Source organism: Conger conger, chromosome 9, assembly GCF_963514075.1.
Source record: "Conger conger chromosome 9, fConCon1.1, whole genome shotgun sequence".
Taxonomy (NCBI): Eukaryota; Metazoa; Chordata; class Actinopteri; order Anguilliformes; family Congridae; genus Conger; species Conger conger.
The window spans coordinates 52,055,902-52,079,315 of NC_083768.1; the positions used below are offsets into that span (position 1 = coordinate 52,055,902).

The following is a 23,414-nucleotide window of genomic DNA, read 5'->3' on the forward strand; positions in this document are numbered from 1 at the left end:
CAGAAATCTAATATAAAAAAGTGTGACTACCTCTTGGTTTTTAACCAGTTTTTTATGACTTACAAAGCACTTATTTGAATAGAACCACTGCCAGGAAAAGGACTTCAGGAGACCCTCTTCATATCCACACCAGCTTACAGGCATCACTGCACAAACATACATCTCAGTAGCTATGTTGTAATTTTGAAAGATATTCAGAAACAATCAAATTTATTTGTGCACAAAGCAGATAAATATTTCCAAACATGTTGCCTTCTTAAGGGGAAAAGTTGTACCACAAGATTCAGGTCATTCCCACATATTTTGCTTTGTGGGAGAATCATTGCCTACTGTAAATTAAACATAATCCTTATGCAGCCAAATTAGATTTTGCTGTTTCCTTGTACCTTAATGCTCATTTAGGCTTGTGTCTTTGATGTATCCCAAATCGTCAATTTTTTTTAAAGATGAGGTTTTCACTCTAATGAAATATAAACTGATCCTTGATTTTAAATCCTTGATTTTACTTGATGTATTTAGTAAGTCTGCTGTAGTAAAAATGTTATACTGCTTTGTAACACCACTGTATAATTGCAAAAACAAAGGTGCATCCAGCTTTGTGGGACATTGTCTTATGACAATGAAGATCTTAGCAGAGCTAAAGGCGGGTTATTGATTCTTTGCCTGGAGCTATCATCCCTTTTGTGTCATATAAGGTTAAAACCTCTGCTTCAAGTTAAGCCATAGCTTTTTGCTCACGTCTTTTTCATCAATCTTGCTTCTGTATTGTAGTCATGGTCACATTACTGCACTTAAGATGTCAAAAAATGGCACTTTGTGGCAGTTGATATTCTCTTTTGTGCCAGTGTCAGGAACTGATGGCATTCACCACTCCTCAACCCCCCAAAGAGAAACCAAAAATGAGCAATTGTGGCCCTCCGTTTTTAAAAGAGGATCAGCGGAAGACACCGAAGGGGGAGGTCTTGGGGAGACAGGCTGTTCGACGCATTAGCCTTTCTGCAGAAAACATGCCCAGAGTGTGCTACTATTTGTTTTATAACCAGCATCCTGAATAATGGCAGCAGCTTAAGGCCTAAGAAAAATGGAGACCATCATGCTAAAGCCGTGGCTCAGAGGCCTCGCAGGCAAAAAAAGATTTCAGGTCTGTTATCCAGCAGAGGAATAGACAGCCAGAGCAATATGGCTGCTTCTTGAATGGTTGATGCAGCACATTGAAAAAAATATTGATATATATTTTTTGAGTTGCATTCATATTTTTGTAGATTGTGTGTGTGTGTGTGTGTGTTTGTGTGTGTGTGGTTCTATACAGATTTAAAACATGAGATGAGACTAAGGACATTTATTACTGGCAAAAAACAGGTTAGTAGCACTGTCAGAATGACAAGTGCTGCAAGCAAATGTACTAGCACTGATTTCTGGCTGTACAGTATTTACTCTGAAATAGGCAATACCCAAGAACTAGCATATGGATATTTTCCCCTTGAGAGTTGTGTTTTCTTTGAAGTTGGTCATTAACATAATGTTGAGATGCAAACGTCAATGTAACATTTGCTCTGTTCTGTTGCATAGCTGGTGAAAAAGCATATGCTCTGAAATGTTTCATGAGAAAGGTCTGGCGGGGAAAGATGGTCAGAGTATCTTGACACACGTTAATTTCCTTTACAAGGAAAATATAATGTTATGCAAAGTTTAGGCCAAAGCCACAAGAACGGATTGTGTTCCCATTGCTAAATAAAAAAAAAACACTTCAGAAAGTGGATGGAATGGTGTCAATCTCAGATATTGATCTATTCTGCAGAGCTGCATTCAACAAGGTGAACGTTTGCCAACATATTAAAACTTTTTGCGGTAAGCTTATGTTTGCCATAAGGTTCACCAATGCTAGTTAACAACCTGAAAAGGCAGTGTGTGATTCTGCCAAATCACATGACTGCCAAGGAAGCTGCATCTGCACAGCTAGCCGGAGAGAATAACAAAACAATTGCGTGTCATACTTGAATGTCTCACTGTTCTTCAGATAATTAGCTTCTGAATTCTCATTTGTTTTTGGATTTACAAGCTAGTAACCTATTCGCTGCAAGTTCACTGCAACACATTAAGTTAGCTACAACAACTTTGTATATAGCAGACCTGAGTCAAATAGGTTATAGTTTTGGATTCTTTTCTATGCTTTACTAAGCTTGTCTGGTGTATTGGAACCGATGGAATACTCTGAAAAAGTACCAACCCTGCCTTCTGGTCCTCTTGGCTGGCTCAATTGTTCTAGGCAAGATCAGTCTTCCACAGAGAAGTATTTGAATCCAAAACAATTACATCAGAAGCAACTTCAAAAAGAACCATCCATTTATTTACTTTCATCTTGTTATTAAATGTGTTAGTGGCTAACTAAAATAATGTTCATTTTTCAATTACTCCCTTTAGCAATGAACATAGATCAACTCACAACAGCTCTGTAAATGCTGGGTGCTGCTGTCCAGTGTTGACTGGAATCTAATATCCTGCAGGTCTAATATTTTTTGTGTTTGCTAAAATATAAATATTGTATGCCTTTTGTGCCGTTAAAGTGCAGTTGATAAAACAGCGGAACTTGAGACAGTTTTAGAAGTCAGAGTGATAATCCACTGACAGAACAAGTTATTTTTATTTATTTTTTTGCATAAAGAAAATAAAATAATAAAGCAGGTCAAAATGGCATCCCTCCATGGCCAAGGGTAAAGTGTTTTATTCATTTATTTAGTTTTATTCCCGCAAAAGAACATGATGAATATGAATAACACATTTTTAAATACAAAATAAATAAATAAATAAAATATATATATATACAAAAAATAAATAAAAATAAAATAAAACTAACAAATAAAAAAGCAAAACAAAAAAAAAGCAACAGTAAAAGGAAAATATGCATGATTATGGATGGGTTGGATTAGGATATGGCATTGCATGGATAGTGTTTGTAGAGTATGTGAGTATATGGTTAGGGTGGGGTTGGGGGGTTAGTCCAAAGGCAAATTGAATGAATTTATGAAAGAACCCCAAATGTTTGCCATGTGTGGCTTTGGTGATGGTGTGAAATTAGTTCCATGGATATGTGTTCTTTGAGCAGATTAATCCATTGTGTTATGTTTATGAAAGTGCCATCCTGAAAGATGTGTTGAAGATGTGTGATACCTTTTTGTTTCCATGAGGTGAAGGAGAGTGGTGTTTTGTTAATCAAGAAGTCAGGATTGTGCCATATTGGAGTGTATTTGCAGAGGACCAGTCTCCAAGGGCAACAGTGGCAAGGAAAAGCTCCCTGGCTAACAGGAAGAAACCTTGAGCAGAACCTGACTCAGTCGGGGAACCCATCTGCCACTGGTTGACACTGGTTGCTTGTAAAAAAATGGTTGTAAATATAAATACAATCTTTGCATCTCCATACAAAAAAAAAAGCATCTGCATGATTTTATGCATTTAGTTGCTGTCACATGATTGGCTGATTAAATATTTGCATTAACAAGCTGGTGTACATCTATTTTAATGATTCTAAAGTAAAGTGCGATTTGGTGGAATTTGTTTCGCTTGAGGATGTCAGTAATCTAATATTTTCATGCCATACAAAATGACAGAATGAGCTGTGGCACAGATTAAACTGACACCAGAATCACCTCATTGAGCCCAGGTCAAGTTTTAGGCTAGAGATACTATGTACAAACATGCAACAGTCTCTTCACTATTTTTAGTAAAACACATTTATGTTACTACTTTAGAATAAAGCTTAATTAATTAACAGTAACAAATATCTTTGTTAACATGAGCAAGTTATTTATTAAGGACTCGTGTTCGTGTTAACTAAACTATTAACCCCTTACATCTCCCTAAACAGATGGATGCGACTCCACTTGTATTTGATCTTATGAAAGTTTTTTTAAGACACTTGACTGTTGAAATGCAGTGGGATTCCTAGGCCTTTCTCTGAGTTTTCTATCGGGCACCTTATAGAAAAAACAAATAAATAAATGTATTCACAAAGGATTAAAAACTTGTTGTCAAAGATATCACCAACAAATGCATTTATAATACTATGACTGTGATTTATTGCTGAGTGGTAGTCAATGCCATAACATCTGTAGCAGGCAGAACAAAGACCAAATTTAGCAAACATATGATCTATGCAGTTATTATCATACATGATGAGGAAAACGATATTCTAAAAGCAAAATATAGAAATACCTTTTTTTTTTTTAAGTCACTCTCGTGATTTGTTCATGATTACCAATGGAGGGGGATCCTTAATATATTAAAAGACAAGGATATGGGTCACAATCCAGCAATTTCCATTTAGATAATGGTGGTGAGTGAACATAAGTTAGTGAACATAAAGTAGCTAGCAGACACAGCAGTGAACTATGTAGCTATTTCTGTTTTTCATTTTTACTTAAATAAACATCCAGGCAATGTGAAATGACATGTTACATTCATGCCAATTTCTGGAATAAACACCCTCCAGTGACCTTTGATGGAAATACAGATGAATAGTGAATAAGAACCATCCACAGGAATCATGGAGGTGCTGTCATAATAAATATACTATTTTGTGGTACTAATCCAGTCTCACGGAAAGACTACCAAAGAATTTTCAACCCAGGCATATACTGAATGGAATTACTTGCATTAGTAGAGTCATATAATAAGGAACATGACCGGAATATGTTTTAGTCTTGAATGAGAGATCACAATCAAAAAAAGTTTAATTGTGTTGAATGGTACTGTAGACAGGAAGGGTAAGACCCAGGTATTAAAAGGCAAAAACAATTCAAGAACAGAAATGATTTTCGACAGCATAACAGTCTACTTCCACAATAATTGCCCTTCCCAACTTGGAATTGCTAATTGTTCCTTGTGAGTCAAAGCAGTGTCACCTTCAGCCACATGCGTAGCAGTGCAGCTGAAGTGAGCACATCCCTCCAATGCACTTTCCCTGTGAGCTAGTAATTATTTTTCATGCTACATGGCTCACATCACCTGAGGACAGCTAGTATCTCACTCGGCTTGGGGCTTGGTGCATTATTGGGAGGTTTATAGTTTTAACTCAGGGATCCTTACCCTTGTAAGCAGAGGCTGCAGGTGAGGTGGACCATGTAAGTCTGACAAACATGCCTTAAAATCAGTAAGTACTTCCAACCAGTTTCCATGTGGCTTTAAATTTACATTATCAAGGTTCCTTGGATGTTTATTAAAATCTGCGGATTTGTCGATTTCAGATGCTTCACAGTTTTGTGATGTAAAAAAAAAAAAAAAAAAAAGATATCATTACATACAGAATAGTTGGTTATATCTACTGGCACTAATTATTCAGTTAATTGTTTGTGTGATGATCCTGGTACTGTAATATAGCGGCCTGTAGCATAGTGGTTAAGGTACATGACTGGGACCCGCAAGGTCAGTGGTTCGATCCCTGGTGTAGCTACAATAAGATCCACACAGCCGTTGGGCCCTTGAGCAAGGCCCTTAAACCTGCATTGCTCCAGGGGAGGATTGTCTCCTGCTTAGTCTAGTCAACTGTATGCCAAATGTCATTAATGTAATGTAACTATGCAGTAACAGACAGAAAATAATTTCCATTTTAAAACTCTGCAACTTTTTTAAACTTTTAAAAAGTTCAAACTTTTTTTCCAGCTCACATTCCACCATTGCTCATAAGAAGAAGGCAATTGCGTCCCACTGCTGCAAATATTGAGCCATACCCAGAACAATATACACTCAGTGAGCAATTTATTTGGTAGACCTGTACACTCAGCCAATCATGTGGTTCAAAAATTCAAGAGGTCAAGAAGTCCAGCTGTTCCACCAAATATCAGAATGAATGTGATCTAAGTGATGTTGACTGTGGAATGATTGGTGATGCCAATCTCTGATCGCCTATGATTTTCAACAGTATCTAGAGTTTGCGTACCGCGAATAGCCATGCATTACAACAACGGTATTCAGAAAAGCATCTCTGAACATACAACACGTCACACCTCTAACTGGATAGGCTACAGCAGCAGAAGACCAAGTCTAAAAAATAAGTTTAATAAATACCAAATAAAGTGCTCACTGAGGGTACTTTCTATGAATGAAAAAAAAAAAACATCAGGCTAATTCATTAAGAGTTAGACTAAAAAACTGTCTTACGGATGATTATCCAAATATAACTAATGGCCGAGGTCAGAATTTATACTTGAGAGTATGCTGGAGAGGATGTAAAGTTGCTCTCTTTTTTCATTATGAGATCAGATCATTCTCAAAGGAGGAGTATCGAGGATGACAGGTGAATCTTTCTCCTGCAAGATGCACGAGAGGTCATCCATAGGTTGATGCTCACAGCGTGTCGTGATCAGAGTATTATTTCATTTTGACAGCCATGAGACCATCAGCCCTACCTAGCCCCTCCCACTCCATGTCCTTTTCTTCTTTGCCTCCATGACAACCAGTTCCCAGCTTGCCTCTGTTGCAGGTACAGCTGTAATGTGCCTTCATATGCAGAATATTTCAAGGTCAAACAATGTTGCATACCTGTAATGCCGCTTATGTATATTACATTACATTACATTACATTATTGGCATTTGGCAGATGCTCTTATCCAGAGCGACGTACAACAAAGTGCATACCCATAACCAGGGATAAGTTCGCTGAAAGACCCTAGAGGGAAGTACAATTTCAACTGTATAGTTGTATATATATATCCCTGTTGGTAAAACTGGTAAAAACCTACTTGATTGTTGATCAGTCACTCTTGCAAACAGAATTGTTTCAGCTTTATCTAAATGTCTTGAAGATGTCTGGTTTTTTGATCCCATGGAAGTGTGTGTACCAATAATGTGGGCAGTCCAGCTACAAATAGTCTCCCACGTTGGCTCTGTCAAGGAAGCAGATGGAGGAGAGAAGAACATTTTAGGAGTATACACCAATGAGCCAAACACCCTGTTGGCGGTTCATGGTTTGTCCCTCCTCAGACCACTGTCAGTAGACTCACCACTGCTGACCGGGAGCACCCCACAAGCCTTGCTGTTTTGGAAATGCTCTGACCCAGTCATCTGCCCTTAACAATTTGGCCGTCAATTTGGCTGTCAAAGTTGTTCCGGTCTTTACACCTGCCCATTTCTCCCATAGCCAACTCATCCACTGCGAAAACCAACCATTCACTTACCGACTAATATATGACAGACCGTTGTTACAAGATAATCAACATTATTTGCTTCATCTATGAGTGCCGCTGTTACGAGATAATCAACATTATTTGCTTCATCTATGAGTGATCATAATGTATTTGCTCATCTGTGTATATTGTGTGTATACCAATATTGTGTATATAGTTTGTTTGTTAGATATAGTTTAAATTCTATATAAATTCTCTCATTTTCAATGTTTAATGAACAGCTTAAATCAAGAACTAACATCTCCTGAACTGTGAACTGGTGGCCATTGTCAATATTGTCACTTTGAATATTTGTTTTAATAGCATATCTTGTTACAAATTACATTCATATTTCCAAAACTACTTTGCAAACTGGAATAAAAAAAATAAAAAACATATAGATTTAAGTTTTTCTTAACTTAGACTAAACTTTAAATATTGTTGAATTTTCATTGAATAGTGTGAGTAATTAAATTCTACCTGGAGTAAAAGTCAGTTATTGAAAAAATAGTTGAAAGTCTTATTGGCATTTCTTATTTTAAAATGTGGTCTTTTCCCGAAGACAAATGTTTCCAAATGATGGCAATCAATTTCTTCAGACTGCCCTGACTCATATTTCAACCTAAAAATGTACCTCTGACTTTGAACTATCAGTTCTGAATTTAAATGAGTGATTAACTTTTTACAATGCAACACAGCCCTGGTGGCAGAATTACCTAGGCATGGGGAATCAGAAATGGCTGAGGGGACACAACTATTTTCCGCGTGTTGATAATACAGGAGGGATAATAATCTATAGTACAATTACATGCAATGTATTTGAAGCTGTGCACAGCTGTCTTGCTGCAAGAATACAGGCTACTGCACCACTTTAAAAACATGGACAATTCACAACTGGCTTGAAAATGTACAACATTGGCTCTGCGGCCTTGGCCTCTGTCGCTGGCTTACATTAGATGCTGCTGTTGTAGTTGTGCCCTGGAGAAGCCACTCTCTAATATCCATCATCAGCTCGCTAGCTAAACATTTAACTCGATATCCGATTCAGCTGCTCAGTGAAACTTTTTTTCTTTTATTTTTGCAGTACATAACTTTGTAAACCTAAACAGTCTAATTGAACCCGTCCTTCTATTGGGAAGGCCAATCACAATTAGATTTTTCAGCTGGTAAAATGTGTACAGCTTAATCTACCTTTGATGCATGCAATAGAGTTGTGTGAATGAAGCACTCAGACACAACAAATCGGGTGAGCATGACGGAGGGGGCAGATTATGTGACAGAATATGGATACAAACTGAGAGGGCACAACTGAGAGGGTATTGCCCCCTTTTGCCCCCTTGTGGCACCGAGCCTGAGGCAAAATACACATATATTCTTTGAAATAAGAAAGGGGCACATTGCATTCAGATAAGATTTGGGGATAAATGTGACGGCTTTGTTCAAAAAATCTATACAAATCTATGCTGTACAAATTGTAGAGAAGATATTTATAACAGACCACTGGACTAAAACTTGCCACACCAGGGTTGCTTCACTGTACTGTGAAGTCAAAATCATTTAAATAGATTTCTGTACATTCATCACAAAATAATCTCACTTAGTATAAAATTCACAAATTCCCTTAAAATACAATGTGTGAATTTATCTTAATCAATAGCTTTGATGTTAGATCCTTGGAGATATGCGCTCCTAGAATTCTCATATACTCTGGATATACAATATATAGAGTAAAACATTGCTCTGAATTAATTCCCTGGTGAAATCATAATACACTGGCCCATCCAATCATGTGCTTTTTTGCCTCAGTTTAGAAGGCATGCAAAAACCACCTCCACAGTTATTTTTGAGCAGAAGGTGTAGAGGTTAGTTTTCTTCCCCTGACATTCAACTATTTCCCAGTTATACACCTCAGTGCAGCAAATACAAATAACCTTTAAACAATAAATACTGTAAAAAGTTAAATCCCCATAGATGCAACATAAGACGAAATATGGTAATGCTGATATACATTCAGTGATCACTTTATTAGGTAGACCTGTACACCAGCTTGGTAATGCAAATATTTAATCAGCCAATCATGTGGCAGCAACTAATTTCATAAAAGCATGCAGATGTGGTCAAGAGGTTCAGCTGTTTTTTAAGTGACTTTGACCGTGAAATGATCGTTGATGCCAGACAGGGTAGATTGAGTACCTCAGAAACTGTTGATCTCCTGGGATTTTCACACACAACATTCTCTAGAGTTTGCAGAGAATGGTGCGGAAAACAAAAAACATCCAGGAAGCAGCAGTTCTGCGGGCAGAAACGCATTGTTTATAAGAGGTCAGAGGAGAAGGGCCAGACCGGTGGCAGCTGTCAGGATTGGGACAGTAATGCAAATAACCATGCATTACAACAGTGTACGCAAAACAGGATCTTTGAACACATAAAGCATCAAACCTCTAAGTGGGGAGGCTACAGCAGCAATAGACTTAATAAGTCTAAAAAATAAGTCTAATAAATACGTAATAAAGTGCTCACTGGGTCTATGTCAGAGCTTTAAACTGCTGCCGATATGTCCTCGCAGCACTCAGAAATAGAGCAAGGTAAGGACGCTGACAATAAATTAGGTGCCCAAGTCTCTGCAACCTTCCTTAATGTTCCCTCAGCTTCAGGAGATTTATCACAGCGGATTTGAAGAGTAATGACAGTATAAGAAAACAAAGTCCAGCAGGGACATGTAGTACATCATTCAGATTTAACACTGCCATCTGTTTAATAGTACCGGGACGACAACAAAGGTACTTAAGACCAGCCATTCATAGCGATGACAGATGCTTCCGAGAGTTAACATGCTTAGGGAAGTGGGTTTCCAAATCAGATTCCTGATTGCCGAGACAAGGTTATCTAAATGGGTCTAGTGTTTATTTCTCGAGGTCTGGGCCAATTGTTTAAAAGGGATTGTTGTTTGCTTTGCCTTTGGTGAAACAGGGGAGACAGGGAATCAGTGGTAGTGAACGTCCTGCAAGGGGCTGACCTATTTAAGAAGTCTTGGCACTTCTGCAGGTGTGACATGCTTCTATTGGGATTTCAAAAGCACTGCCTGTCCCATTTCATGCCACATTAGCACACAACTGTGGCAGTAAGCAAAGTAACTGTGGCACATCTGTGGCAGTAAGCAAAGTTATTAGGTTCCTTTTATTGTGTTTGTCCTGAAATAATGGAAGCTAACTTACTGTGAATTTAATATATTTAAATCTGGGATTTTCCCGCACAGCAGACTCTAGAGTTTACTCAGAATGTTGAGAAAACAAAAAACATCCAGTGAGTAGCAGTTCTGTGGACGGAAATGCTTTGTTGATGGAGAATGGCCTGACTGGTTCCAGCTGGCAGTAAGGCTCAGATAACCACTCTCTTCAATCGTGGTGAGCAGAAAAGGATCTCAGAATGCACAAGTGTTGAGGCGGATGGGCTACAACAGCAGAAGATCACGTCGGGTTCCACGTCTGTCAGCCATGGAAAAAAAGCTGAGGCTGCAGTGGGCACAGGCTCACCAAAACTAGACAGTTTAAGACTGGAAAAACGTAGCCTGGTCTGATGAATCTCGATTTCTACTGAGACATACAGTTGGTAGGGTCAGAATTTGTCGGCATGAGTCCATGGACCCAACCTGCCCTGTGTCAACAGTCTAGGCTGGTGGCGGTGATGTAATGGTGTGGGGAATGTTTTCTTGACACACTTTTGGCCCGTTAATGCAAATCAATCATCGCTGGAATGCCACAGCCTATTTGAGTATTGTTGCTGATATTGTGCATCCCTTCATGACCCCAATGAACTCATCTTCTAATGGCTACTTCCAATATATTACAGGCATTTAGTAGATGCTCTTATCCAGAGTATTCAGTATTCTCATGTTTGCAATGTATATTCTCAGGTTTCAATCTAAATATTCCTTTTGCCTTTTAATTCCCACACAGAACCCCATAATATACAGTACTGTGCAAAAGTTTTAGGCACGTGTGAAAAAATGCTGTCAAATAAGAATGCTTTCAAAAGTAGAAATGTTAATAGTCTATTTTTATCAATTAACAACATGAACAAAAGAAGAAAAATCGAAATCAAATCAATATTTGGTGTGACCACCCTTTGCCTTCAAAACAGCATCAATTCTTCTAGGTATACTTGCACACAGTTATTGAAGTAACTCGACAGGTAGGTTGTTCAAAACATCTTGGAGAACTAGCCACAGTTCTTCTCTGGATTTAGGCAGCCTCAAATGCTTCTTTCTCTTCATGTAATCCCAGACAGACTCAATGATGTTGAGATTAGGGCTCTGTGGTGGCCATACCATCACTTCCAGGACTTCTCATTCTTCTTTACGCTGCAGGATAAATTTGGGGCCAATCAGATGCCTCCCTGATGGTATTGCATGATAGATAAGTATCTGCCTCTACTTCTCAGCATTGAGGAGACCAAAATCCACCTCCATTTGCAGAAATGCAGCCCCAAACTTGCAAGGAACCTCCACCATGCTTCACTGTTGCCTGCAGATACTCATTCTTGTGCTGCTCTCCAGCCCTTCGGTGAACACCTTCTGCTACAGCCAAATATTTCACATTTTGACAAATCAGTCCAGAGAACTTGCTGCCATTTTTATGCACCCCAGTCGTTGTGTTTTCATGTATAGTCGCTTGGCCTTGTTTCCATTTCGGAGGTATGGCTTTTTAACCGCAATTCTTCCATGAAGACCACTTCTGACCAGACTTCCTTGCACAGTAGATGGGTGCACCTGGGTCCCACTGGTTTCAGATGGCACTGCTGGACATATTCTGATTGCGAAGGGAAGTAAACATGATATGTCTTTCATCTGCTGCAGTAAGTTTCCTTGGCCGACCACTGCATCTACAGTCCTCAACGGTGCCCGTTTCTTCGTGCTTCTTCAACAGAGCTTGGACAGCACATCTGGAAATCCCTGTCTGCCTTGAAATTTCTGCCTGGGAGAGACCTTGCTAATGCAGTATAACTACCATGTGCCTTATTGCTGTGCAATACTTATTGCAGTCTTGCCATGATGTATGACTTCTGACATTAAACTGTCTTCAGCAACCTCACCTTGGAAGCAGAGTTTGGCTGTTCCTCATCCAGTTTTAACCCTCCTACACAACTGTTTCTGTTTCAGTTAATGATTGTGTTTCAACCTACATATTAAACTAATGATCATTAGTTCCTGTTAGGTATAATTGGTTAATCACACACTTAATGTTTGTGCAAGTATACCTAGAAGAATTGATGCTGGTTTGAAGGCAAAAGGTGGTCACAACAAATATTTGATTTAGATTTTTCTTCTTTTCACTCACGCATTTTGTTAATTGATAAAAATAAACTATTAACATTTCTATTTTTGAAAGCATTCTTACATTTTTTCACACCTGCCTAAAACTTTTGCACAGTACTGTATATATTATAAAAATATATATAAATATAATGATATGCATTTTATTTTCAAAAGCAGGAAGTGTTTTTTTAATAGCACGTTGGTCACTGATTCTTCTAGAATCATAATTAGCTGTTGAGGAAAGGCAATGGCACCATGTTGGTAACTAATTAAGCAAATGTTTTAATCTGAAGCCTCATGCCACTTTAACTTTCCATTGGTTGTGCTTACCGTAAACTTGTAGCTTTTTATTCAGCCATTCTAACTGCGGCCCTGTGTCCTTATGAAACTAAAGAGCATTTTTTAATGGTTAATGCCACCTGGAGCCTTGGTATTCCGGAAGCTCCAAAGGATTCACTGACTGAGGTAATTTAGCTGAGAGGGCAGGCGGTGAGGAGCAACATGGGCATATTGACAAACTGTCACAACAGAAAGGAGAACTTTCTAACAGCGTCAGAAATCTTCCTCCCACACTGTGCAAGAATAAGGAGCTCTCTTAAGTGCCAATCATAGGTCTCTCTGCAATCTGGCTTTGGTTCCCCCCTTCTCAGTAATTTCTAGTAAATTATTTTGATTATTAGTTGATGCTTATTATTTTTTGAGATCATGTATTTATGTAATTATTTATTTCACAGGTAACCTCCAAAGACCCAGCACTTTATTTTTGTTCCCCTTTCGGGGATATGAGTCTCTGGTCTTAATCTTAAGAACCACATATTCATATACTATAATGCTGAAACCTACACTACAAAGGATATTCAATGGAAATAAGTAATATTTTTGACAATATTTTCACTACAATATGCTTTGTCATCTTAGACAATTATGTAAAAAGAATGACTAGTTACACATTAAATCCTTATCTGAAAAGCAAGAAGAACAATACATGCAGAACACAATAGCCAGAATGACAGTAAATAGGCAACTGACATGTGAGCCTTTAAAAGTAAAGGATACATAATTACATCTTTCTGAAGTGTGTTTAGGGCCTTGCAACAATCTATTAAAGTTGTATTACCTGAAATATTAGAGATTATATGGTGCCAAGTGACGATTGATACAACAACACTACTGATAATTGCAGACTGTAAGAACTACATTTCCACAATAGTAATGCAACATTAAATGTGTATTATTCATGATGGCTTTCAATTTATGTATGTATTTATTAGTATTATTATGGTTAAAAAGCAGTGAAAGCATTCCAGTGTAATAGTTTTATCTAGTCAGCCCTGACATGGAGAAGTACACATAGATCATCTTGTGTGTGAGTTGTCAGATCTTTTATCATCTGCATGGAGAAGTCGTATCACAGACAGCTTTCTTAGGATCAGCGACAGGCAAGAAAAAATACTCTGTGAGACTGATTGGAAACTTCACTTACAGAATAACAATGACAGCTTCTCCATGTGGACATGACATCAGTGTCAATGTACAAATTAAGAGCACTGTTTGTAGAGGAAACCAGTGGTGTTAAGCAATGTTTGACTGATTACTTGGACTATTTTGTCCTGTTGTTTCCAAGTAGATTAATATCCTATCAGAGAAAGACACTGTCAGAAATAAATATTTTGCTTCAACCTTTTTACACTTCTTTTTCGTGGAATTCTTTTTGTTTGTGCCTTATCTAGTCTTTTTTTCTTACTCTCATTCAGACCTTCAGACCACTGATTACCGGCCACACTTTTGATTATTACGATGACATTATGAGAAGTAACTAAATCTGCACCTGTAGGCCACTGTTGCCCATTTCCTTTTTCTCTGGTTGAGAAAGAAAAAGAGAGTGAGGGGGAGAGAGAGAGAAAAACACATTCCTGTCAAAAGAAAGATTGACAGGTAAAGGAAGTGGTCTCAGCTGCAATAGGCTGTGTGGGCTTGATGACAGCCTTACGATAAATTACCACTCTGGTTTGAATGATAGCAGTAATGCTGAATGATGCCAGCGCTGGATTGTTTTGTCAGAAAACCACCAGAGACCTGGGAACCAAAAAATATGGGAAGGCCCCTTTTTGTTTCTGATAAACACTGTCATCCCTCATATCTCACTGCTTTCTGGCATATTTGGAGAGGAAATATCTATCAGAAGGTATTCAGGAGGCTTATTTATTGTGGATACACAGTCATATAAATACTGCTTTACTATAGGCCTAATGCAAGTCAATTTCTACTTTACTATTGTGGATATACTGTGATTTATAAGATACTTTATTATTATTAATATAATGCCAGTTAAATGCTACTTTATAATGTTGTGTACATGGTGATTAAGAAGACACTTATTACTATGATTATAATGCCAGTTAAATGCAGCTTTATTATTGTGTGTAGAAGGCTCCTTTATTAAGGTGGGCAAGTCTACCTTTATTGCCCCTGAAATCTGGCCTCATATCTGCTCATCAGTTAGCATTTATAATACAAGTTGCACAATGTTGAGTACTCAGAATTGTATTGTTGTCATACTCACTGTATGGTATGTCATTTATAGAATCATTGTACATACTCCTCTTCCTCTCCTTTTGTCTGTGGTCCTGATTTACTGAATGGATATGGGGTTGGCGGAGTTATATTATTCTGGGTGTCGGTTTATACACAATATTTATTTTTTTCATTCACAAAAAAGTAATTATGTAAAAGTAAAACTGTAGTTAAAGTGAGGTTTATCTATGGATGTGCAGCATTAAAGCATGTGTTGAACTGCCTGCATACGTTATCGTAAACAAATTGTCAACGTACTGTAGAGAAATATTTTAAGCATATGCCAAAGTTGTATGTATTATTACATTTGTAGCCTTATTTTATGTAATATACTTATTTAAATTTCAAATAAAATAATGGTGTATGTTTCTTGTTTTCCTTTACAGCTCAAATGATTATTATGAATACGGACATGGCGCAAGTGAAGAATCATATGATTCATACGGTGAGTTCAAAGACCAGCTTTACCAAATATACATTTATATTGCCAAGGGACTCACTAGGTTGTTTTACATAGATTCACGATTTGATTCAGCAGTATCATACTGCCCACTCTTTGCCCAGTGCTAGCGTCACTTTGAAATCATAATGCTATTGCAGTCAGTGTCTGTACCCTGTCATCTGACACAAGTAACATTGTGTTTACCGTGCTAACCACTGTTTTATTTGAATAATTCATGAATGTTGGGAATGTTGAAGGTGTCTTTGCAGGGCTTAGTCTCCCGGATCCATCTTCTACTTTCTGATCTATGGATGCTCTTTATTCACATGGCAATATAATCCTTTCTATCCTCAATTCTTCACCTTTATGCTCTTGACTTAGACAGCAAGGTCATTCTCCATGGTGTGACTCAGTAATGTAGCAACAGCCCTATTGTTTTCCGTCTTGGTTGGATTTTATTTCCAGTTCAATGTATTATATTATCAAATTTCTAAATGATGTGCAGGTATAGGAGGAGCTTGAAAAGGATGATTGTTGAATTAATAATGGTTATGGATGCATTGGCTAAAACAGATAAAACCTTAAAATACAAAAATTTAAATTAGACAAAATGACCACATTAAACAGTGATTCAATTTTTGCTAGTCTTTGCTTTCTAGCAATAATTGATTTGTTGCTGTGAAAACAGTCAAATTTACTCATGTAGAGGCTCAAGCAGTTTTTCAGTGACACATTGATTCTATTATGAATGATTATGGTGACCTGACTGAATTAATCCTGAGCTAATAACTGTAAAAATATCTGATACTATTTGTCACTGAATTCGAAGACCACAGAACTGACAACAAATCTAAATTGCAACGTTGTTTCAAAAATGTTCAAAAGCTTATTCCAGCAAAACTCAATCTGTGAACCAGTGTTGTGAGTGGAAAATGTTGTAAAGTGTGTGGTAAAATACACAGATGAGCCAAAACATTATGCCTTATATGCTGTTGGTCCTCGGCATCCCGGCATACCCAGCTCTAACCCGCTGAGGCATGGACTCAGCAGTACAAGACACCTTGAACTCATTGTCACATTCCTCAAACCACTCCCAAACAATTTGTGAAGTGTGGCAGGGCGCATTATCCTGCTGAAAGAGGCCACTGCCATCAGGGAATACTGTTGCCATGAAGGGATGTGCCTGGTCCACAACAATGTTTAGGTTGGTGGCACATGTCAAATTGACGTCCACATGAATGCCCAGACCCAGGGTTTGCCCAGAGCATCTCCACTGGCTTGTCTTCATCCCAGAGTGCATCCTGGCGTTATCGCTTCCTCAGGTAAACGGCTAATACGTACCTGGTCGTCCACATGATGCGCAATAAAACAGGACTCGTCGTACCATTGCTCCAAGGTCCAGTTCCAGCATTTGCATGCCCATTGCAGGCGCTTTTGATGGTGGACAGGGATTAGCATGGGCACTCTGACTGGTCTGCGGCTACGCAGCCCTTTACACACAGTAGCCCTTCTGTAGGTTCAGATCAGGTGGGATAGCCTCCGTTGCCCTCGGGCATCAATGAGCCTTGGGCGCCCAACACTCTGCCACTGGTTTGTGGTTTGTCCCTCCTTGGATTACTGTCAGTAGATACTCACTTCTGCTATCAGGAGCACCCCACAAGCCTTGCCGTTTCCGTGATGCTCCGACCCATCTGTCGTCTGGCCATAATGATTTGGCCCTTGTCAAAGTCGCTCAGGTCTTTACGCCTGCCAATTACACATCGAGTATGAGAACAAACTGTTCGCTTACCATCTAATATATCCCATACTGCCATTGTTACGAGATAATCAGCATTATTCACTTCATCTGTGAGTGGTTACAATGTTTTGGCTCATCAGTGTATGTGATGCATTTCAGTGGAAACTAACTGGAGCCCATTGTCACTGGGTTTTCTGTGAACTGAAACAGGTTTTCTGTGAACTGTACTGTACTTACAGACTGTGTATGTGCTGTAAACAATATGTAAATGTAAATTGATTATTACTCCAAACAATTGTTTAATTGTATAAACAAACAAAATTAATTAATACTATTGGAGACCAATGAATGATGCTCATACTGTATAACAAAACCAGCAATATAATAGCATTTTACAACCATGAAGTGACGTGTGTTGAATGACTGGCAACTGACATGTTAGTGCTATATAAACAGTATTACATAGTTTCTGAGCATTTGTTTTTGTGTCTTCGGAGGACAGTGGGTCTTCAAATAGCGTTAAAGCTATTCACCACCACAAGCAGTACAAGATAAGATTTTAGACTGAAAGTCAAGAAAGCCTTCCAAACAAAGGCAACCCATTGTCGAATTAATATTGATGTACATCCATGTTTCACAAACACAAGATTACCTTGCTCAAGCCTTTCTTTATGGTGACAGTTTGTGAAAGCTTGATGCGTCTAATTAAAAAAAGGTATTGGTTCAACAGCCAACATGTCCAGAAAAACAGATGTTTTAACCCCCCAAAAACCACTTAGGATTTCCAGCTTCTGGGTTGAGCCTGTTCTGGCAGACAATCAGACAAAAGAAGCAATGAATGCAGGCGCTGGCACATTGACAGTGATGAGGTCGAATGAACGCTGATTTTCGCTAATGCTGATTGTGACCTTTTGCCAGGAGACACTAAGCAGTCTCTTTTCAAGAACTGTTTGATGTTGTATTTCAATTATATAAATGTGTCCTCTCAGGTGAAGGCCCAGCTGCTTGGTTAACTTTCTGTTTGAACTTCAACTTGTGATAATTTGGTTGGGGGGAATATAGGAGGGGGAAGTGAACCATACAAGAATATTCTTTGTCACAGAAACTTGCACCAAAATTCTCTAGAATGCTTATTGTATATGCTTCAAAATAAAAATGAAAAATCCTGAGGACAAGGAATAATTTTTCTCCATTAATTCACGCATATGTTATTTTCTCAACAGGCCAGGAAGAGTGGACTAACAAGCGTCACAAAGCACCACCAGCAAGAACAACGAAGGGAGTGTACAGGGAACAGCCATACTCCAGATACTGAACTATTTATACAAATGTTCTGTGTTATTCTGAGTAATGGATTTTCTATGGACAATCCCTCTGTTTTAGTTAAAAGGCAAAGTGGAAGCAAAAGATGAATCGGACAAAGACCTGCATATGGTAATGTTGAGTTTGGCATAGTGGTGGAATTCATGGAAGATACCAGTAACCAGTAACAGAAGAACCAAAAGTCTGTAAACTAGGTAATCTATCTTTTCTTTATGAATTAGTATTTAAAACCACTGAGCCAGATATTTTAACTGGTGGGGTTTATTTCTTTAAAATGTTTAGTTTCACATTTTAAATTCTGTTGGGTTAAGGGGTCGGGTAACATAGACTATTTCTGAAGGGTGATTGGTATAACTGTGTCCCTTGTAAATCTACCATAACAAAACAAACACAGAAAATGAAAATGCTGATACTGTTATATCCTTCTTTTTTGTATCTCAATGTTCTTTAGCATTAAAGGGCTTATAGAAGCATGTTGTGTAAACATTTAATACAGTTTTACTTTGACATAGTTTGAGCTTGCTTTGATATACAGTACCTGAATCCATGTGTAATCACAATGTCCATTCCAGTAAGTAATCTGTGGCTCTAAATACATTGAAGAGATTGCTGAAAGTGATGGAAGTTTTATGCTCACCTTCTTTAATTTTAGTCATAGATCAAGGTAGCAAGTGCTGAAAAGCTGAAGTAATTACATCTTGTAACTGGGCATTTAGCACATTGCTCTGCTACACCATTTCTAGGAAAATGGAGGCAAATAGTACATAAATAGTTCATATCCGATGATAGAAGTAGTATGTATTGTTACAATTCAAATCATACGCTTATGTAAGCCCTTTAATATGTTCCTCTTGGGTGATGCTAAATAAACATTATGAAAGAAATCAATGTGTTTGAGATAATTGTATACCATAATTGTACATTGTGGATATTTAAACTTGTGATAATCTAAACTAACAAACAAAAAGTACCAATAAAGTTAGGATTGTTAAATCCAGTTGTTGTATCCTGCAAGATGTTAAATCTGAAAACATACATCTCATTTAAGATGAAAACATGTTTTCATTGTCTTTGTTAAATTCTCAGGAAAATAAATGCACAATTTAAAAATTGCTTAAACATTCTCTTGCTTAAACATTCTACCAATTTGAACCCCCCACAAAAAAACAAAACAAAAAGGAAACTCGTGCTAACCTTACTGAACAAGTAGCAAGTAAAATCTTCTGACAATGTAAAACAGAATTAAATACAATAATAAAGCTTTTTGTAGCTCCTTTTTTACTTTTTCAAAAATAGAAGTATGGTCAGGGCTTGCTTAACTTTTTCTTAGGCTTCAAAAGTGCAAATTTGATATAGCTTTGCATGTTGTCAATAGTTGATGACTGTATTATGTGAAGAATCTGATCCAATACTCTTGGTATACAGTGCTGATGGTATACTATATTGGCTAATGTAGAATGTGTAAGATTTTATGTGATTCAAAAGGATTATGTTCATTGTTTATTGTGATTCTATTCTACACTGTTCATTTAAAGCAATACACATTTGCTTCCATTGCTATTCGATAGGCATCATTTGCATCTATAATGTTCACATTTGGACATGCAAAGATAACTCTTGGCATAGTTATTAACATAATTTCCGTGGGTGTTTGTATTTCTAAAATCATTGCTTGTGAAAATACACAATACACAAGTATATGTTATTACAATAATTGTAACGACTGTATTATTTTTTGTTAATAATGGGTTTTTCCAATAGTACTATTGAGTTTCGGTTTTTGTTGTTGTTTTTGTTCTTTCTGTTTTTCCCCTCCCCACTTTGGTCATGTGAGACTTCCCCAATCCATAAACAAGTCCTTCCGTGCTTGCTAAAGAGAATCTAAATGACGTTGACATCACCAGAAAGAGGATGCCACTAGCTGTTTAGAGAGGGCTTCCATTCCACAAGGTAAATAACCATGTCACCATGTTAATCACCCCTAATATACTTTGAAATAAACCAGTTCTTAAACATTAAAATCAAAGAAGCTTAAAGTTCTCTTTCCCTTTCTTAAAAATTCTTACTTTTTTCTAAAAGTTTGCTAAAATGCATATGTATGAACCATAAAAAGGAGTTAGTGGGGTAATGCTTGTGTCAGTTGAATTCTTTAAAACTGTAAAAATCATCATAAATAGATGCTGTGTACTGTATATATTCTCATATTTGTAACTTCATTGGTAACATTGTACTGGCTTAATACAAGTGTCTCCGCAACCATGCTGAAACAGAAAATAGAATGTATTTATGAATTTTATTTTGTCAGCTGTGATAAACTAGCAGTTATTGCTTTTGTGGTTAACATTAAATTATGTTGCTTTCATTGAAGGATCTGCAGAGCTGACTGTAGAACTGAAATGCCCCAATGCTCACCATGACCGATAAAAGGTATGTCTTGCGTGTAAAAAAACATATTATGACATATTGAGAACCTACTTTTATTTGTAATAATTTAACCAGTCTTTAGCCAGGCATGTCAATTTAGTAAACATTCTCATCTATATTATCACCATCACGTAAAATTGTGATCCTGCCCCATTTTGACGATTTAATCAGAACACAGTTGCGGTTGGTGATGATCAAAATTCAGTTCTCATTCAACATTTGTCCTTTCCCGATATTGGCCATAACGTTTGACAGTGGTTATGACCAGTTTTCAACTCATCCTCGTTTCAAAGAAAAAAGACAAACAAAATTTAAATCATTGCAATCAAACAGCACTGTTATCATAAATAGCGATATATTGCAGAAGCACAGTTTATGACTGTGAACCACGATCAGTAGTGGCTGATGATAGCAATGAGAAGATTTTAGATATTAGAAATGACATAATCAGTAAATAGTAACCAATGTAGCAACATATTCAGTACATACACTGAATGTCATGTACTTAATTATTATTGATGAGAATTATTAACAATATATTTTAAATTAAGGGGGCTGCAAGAAGAGGTGGACATTGCTCAGAGGAACTTCAATCAATTGATGAAGCATTTGAGACTTCTATATAGAACTAGATGGAAGTATTAGAGAAAGGCTATAATTTTATATATCTCTCCAGATGGAAGGGCAGTGCCTCCATGAAGCACTGTAGAAATCCTCCCTCTTTCCAGTCTACTTGGTCCCCGGAGTCCCTCTGCCAAGTGGAGATGTTGCCACCTTCATGCTAAAGCGATTTACTGTAAGAGAAACAAGGGGCTCAGCCATCTGAACCACAGCAAGACCTGCCAGCTGAAAACATTTGAAATGTTGCAATTGGGTATCCATTGTTACTCGGGAGATAACAATTTATTGATTTCTTTCAACAAAATCCATTTACTTCAAAGGGTGGACCACAAAATGTATTTCCAAAAGAAACATGTTAAAAAGTGATTGCGATGGGTTCTATATTTTTGTCCTCCAACTGGCAATGGGTTTTTTTTTTCTCCTCAGTTTGTATGCTGTTTCCAAACTACCATCATGCAAAAGATAGTCAATGACCTTACTCATATTTAGTCAGAGTGGAAACTTATCTTAGCTGTCTGGGATCAAGACGACTTACACAGGATAAAGACAGGATTTCACAATAACTACTATACTGTATCATTGTAATAATCTCATTCTATCAGGACAAGACAGTTCTCTTCCATTTTTAAATGTTTCAATGTTAAATGTTTTTTGTGATGGAAATAAGGTCCACCAATATTGTTTTCAGTTTATTGCTTCTTAGTTGGCTTACACCCATTAACATACTTTTGTTATAGAATGAAATATACTTGTGCATATAAAATGTAATTAAATTAATGAATTAAAATAATTACCTACCGCAATTTCATTGAGTTAAAATGTTTTACTTAAGAATTTAAATACACTGCAATAACTATAATGTCATTTTTAACTTAATACTTTTCAGTGTCCAGTTCATTTAATAAAACCGTTGACTATCATTTACAAAATACAGTGTTATAAACAGTCAGTCAAAATTACAAGTTGAACTTTGAACACTGCATACTGAAAACACCACAGTGCACATACTAAGCATTGCTTTTAGTTAGTGCATCCATATTCTTTTGTAATCATTTTAATCCATTTAAATTATTTAATTAATTATTTTATTTTCATTTTGTCTTATCTGACTTACATACTGATTTGTATGTTCTTTATTTTTATTTTTGTGTTCAGCACATTGTGTTACAAATTTGTGTGAAATGTGCTCTATAAATAAAGCCTGATTGATTGATAGTGACAGTGGGCTCCAGAATTATTGGCAGACTATTATATATGTGCTGTATAATACAGTTATTGAGATATGCTTTATTTTCCTACTTTTTTGAAAAGTGGTGTGCTTTATTAATAATTGAATGGAATCAAATTCTTACATTTTTCAAATAAAAAAATATATTCCACAATTATTGGCACCCCTGGTTTAAAACTTTGTTGAAACACGCAAAAATGACAGCCGTGAGTCTTTTCCTATAATTTGTTAAAAGGTTAGAGAACACATTTCAAGGGATTTTTGACCATTCCTCCATGCAGAACATTTCAGAATCATTGCTATCCTTGGGATACCCCACTCTTAAGATCACAAGTTTTTCATGGGATTTAAGTCTGGAGACTGAGATGGCCATTGCAGAACATGGTGGTTGTTTTTACTTAACCATTTCTGTGTGGTTTTTGATGTATGCTTATCATTGTCCTGCCTACGACCAAGACTACTTCCTAACAGAGGCAACTAGATTTTCTGCCCAGATTCCCTGGTCCCTGGTTTCTGCCAATTTAGGTCTCATCTGACCATAGCAGATAGTCCAGTCATAATTCCAATGTGGCTTGGCAAACACAAGATGCTTG

The 23,414-nt window shown here is 37.3% G+C and overlaps 1 protein-coding gene across 1 annotated transcript in view; it reads left to right on the top strand.

Annotated features, from left to right (window-relative positions):
- khdrbs3 (KH domain containing, RNA binding, signal transduction associated 3) overlaps nucleotides 1-19,432 on the top strand; it is a 136,892-nt gene extending 117,460 nt beyond the window's left edge. Inside the window, exons 8-9 of the mRNA XM_061256089.1 lie at nucleotides 15,432-15,490; nucleotides 18,449-19,432. Of these exons, the coding sequence (XP_061112073.1) occupies nucleotides 15,432-15,490; nucleotides 18,449-18,540 (151 nt within the window). The 3' untranslated portion in view covers nucleotides 18,541-19,432. The remainder of the gene's footprint in view (nucleotides 1-15,431; nucleotides 15,491-18,448) is intronic.
- Nucleotides 19,433-23,414: the final 3,982 nt, after the last annotated feature.